This window comes from Rhagoletis zephyria, unplaced genomic scaffold, assembly GCF_001687245.7.
Source record: "Rhagoletis zephyria isolate East Lansing unplaced genomic scaffold, Rhagoletis_zephyria_1.1 Rzeph_scaffold_53354, whole genome shotgun sequence".
In the NCBI taxonomy this organism is placed as follows: domain Eukaryota; kingdom Metazoa; phylum Arthropoda; class Insecta; order Diptera; family Tephritidae; genus Rhagoletis; species Rhagoletis zephyria.
The window spans coordinates 1-1,906 of record NW_016210407.1 but is presented as its reverse complement, the minus strand read 5'-3'; the positions used below and the strand labels follow the sequence as shown (position 1 = coordinate 1,906).

At 35.9% G+C, this 1,906-nt stretch overlaps 1 protein-coding gene across 1 annotated transcript; it reads left to right on the top strand.

The window, feature by feature from the left end:
* Positions 1-1,477: 1,477 nt before the first annotated feature.
* On the top strand, positions 1,478-1,891 carry LOC108356037 (mediator of RNA polymerase II transcription subunit 4-like; the record flags this gene model as incomplete). The annotated part of the gene is made up of 3 exons (XM_017607169.1): positions 1,478-1,545; positions 1,607-1,742; positions 1,801-1,891. Coding segments are annotated over exons 1-3 (295 nt in total), but the record flags the coding sequence as incomplete, so codon positions are not given.
* Positions 1,892-1,906: the final 15 nt, after the last annotated feature.

The window sequence follows — 1,906 nt, the reverse complement described above, 5'->3', positions numbered from 1 at the left end:
CCAGTACACCGATTGAAGAGATACAATGAACCGGAAGATGCTCCGAAAATAACATAATTCGTAGAAATATCGAAGCAGGTGTACTGAAATTGATAAACATGCATATTACAAAGAAAATAAATAGTTTTTTTATGTATAATGACCCTCACCTTTATGCGATTACTGTGCTTCAGCGGCTCGTGGAGCGCTTGTGAAAAATCAATAAAATTGGAAAGACAATATAGCTCCGTCATTATTTCCTCATGCCACAGTAGGTACAAATATGCAGATTTTATTTTTATTAAAAGCCAAGTTATTTGGGTCTTTTTGGAAATACTTTTTTTATTATAAACACAACATTCACCCACCAATTTTTATTCACCTTCACAATCAGAAGAAAGCAATCGCTCGATGAAAGTCGAAAGGTATCATGGTGATGACAGCTATTAGGCCGAATATACCACACACACACACACACAGTAGGTCTGCGCGATGCGCAAACCGTCTCATAGTGGCTACGTTTCTTTATACATTTCAGTTAATCCCATTTCGCAACCAGAATAAACAGAATGCGTTTGAAATATACGTTAACATATCATCAGGAACGTTCTAAAGAATAAGTAAACAAAAAAGTTTATTCCAAACGTTCAGAATGAATAAAGAAATGCAGGCAGTATATTTGGTCGCCCTAAAGTCTGCAAATACTATTTCACATGCGGTCTGTGTAAAATCTAAAAATTTTGATTTTGGTCGCCAATGCACAAACGGAATGTGTTGTGTTTGTTGAAATTGCATCATACTTGTTTAGTTTTCAAGGAGTGTAGATCTGCGCGGATAAGATAAACCATTTCTGTTAAATTGTTTAAAATGTTAAATTTGTTTCAAATATCTGTATGGCGTATGACGAATTGTGTTGTATGCGCATCGCGGTGAAAGTACTCGTGAGGCGCAGACTTGTTGTGTTGTGTATTTGACTTATATAGTAGAATTTTTTTCATCATTTCAAGTGTACCTTAGATATTAAAAAAGGATGTAATTCCTTGATGTTGTGGGAGAGAGCTTTCCACTTTCCTTGATTGTTCATAGTTAATTTAGGAGATATCATGGCGATAAATCTGCCGTTTATTATATTACATCAAATATTTCTTATCCGTTAATAGTAGGAGCGTAGCATTATGCAGAGCATTGCTACCCTGCATGTGCTTTCCAATTGCTGCTTGCTGCTACTTTTATCACCGATTATTTGTTTTGTTATTATTTTCGCTTCTTTCTCGAATCCCTTTTCCATTATTTCATGTTGACTTTTTTTGGTGCAATTTGTTCAGCTTCGTTCACACCTGGTTTTAAGAGCATTTGCTAACTTTTATTGGATACTTGAGGTTTTTAGCTTTCCACCAACAGTCGTAAAACTGCAAATATATTTCGGGAATTCGTGCGCGGCTGCCAATAGAGGAGCTCTAAGAGTAACTAAAACCAACGCTGTATCTATTTGCCTAACATGTCCTTTCATTTGAGCACTAAGGAGCGTTTGCTATTGCTATTAGATGACATTGAATTAGTGGCAAAGTAAGTTCCAATAAGTTTTATAATCCAAATAAAGCTCCTTAATTTCTTTAAACCCTTACAGAGAGCTGATCGAAAACACAGTTGCACCAAAGCATCAGAANAAAGATGAAGAGTTCAGAAAAATGTTAGAATTAGCTGATGAGCAAGCTAAAATCGAGCAAAAAATGGACGAGCTGCGTGCCAAAGTTGAAGTGCATGTAAGTGCAATTGTTTCAGTCGCCAAATAGCTTACTGTTTCAATTATACCTTCTATAGGATCGGGAAATACAAAAGTTGCAAAAATCACTAAAGGAAGCGGAACTTATACTTTCGACCGCAATTTTTCAAGCACGTCAAAAATTGGCTAGTATTAATCAAGCAA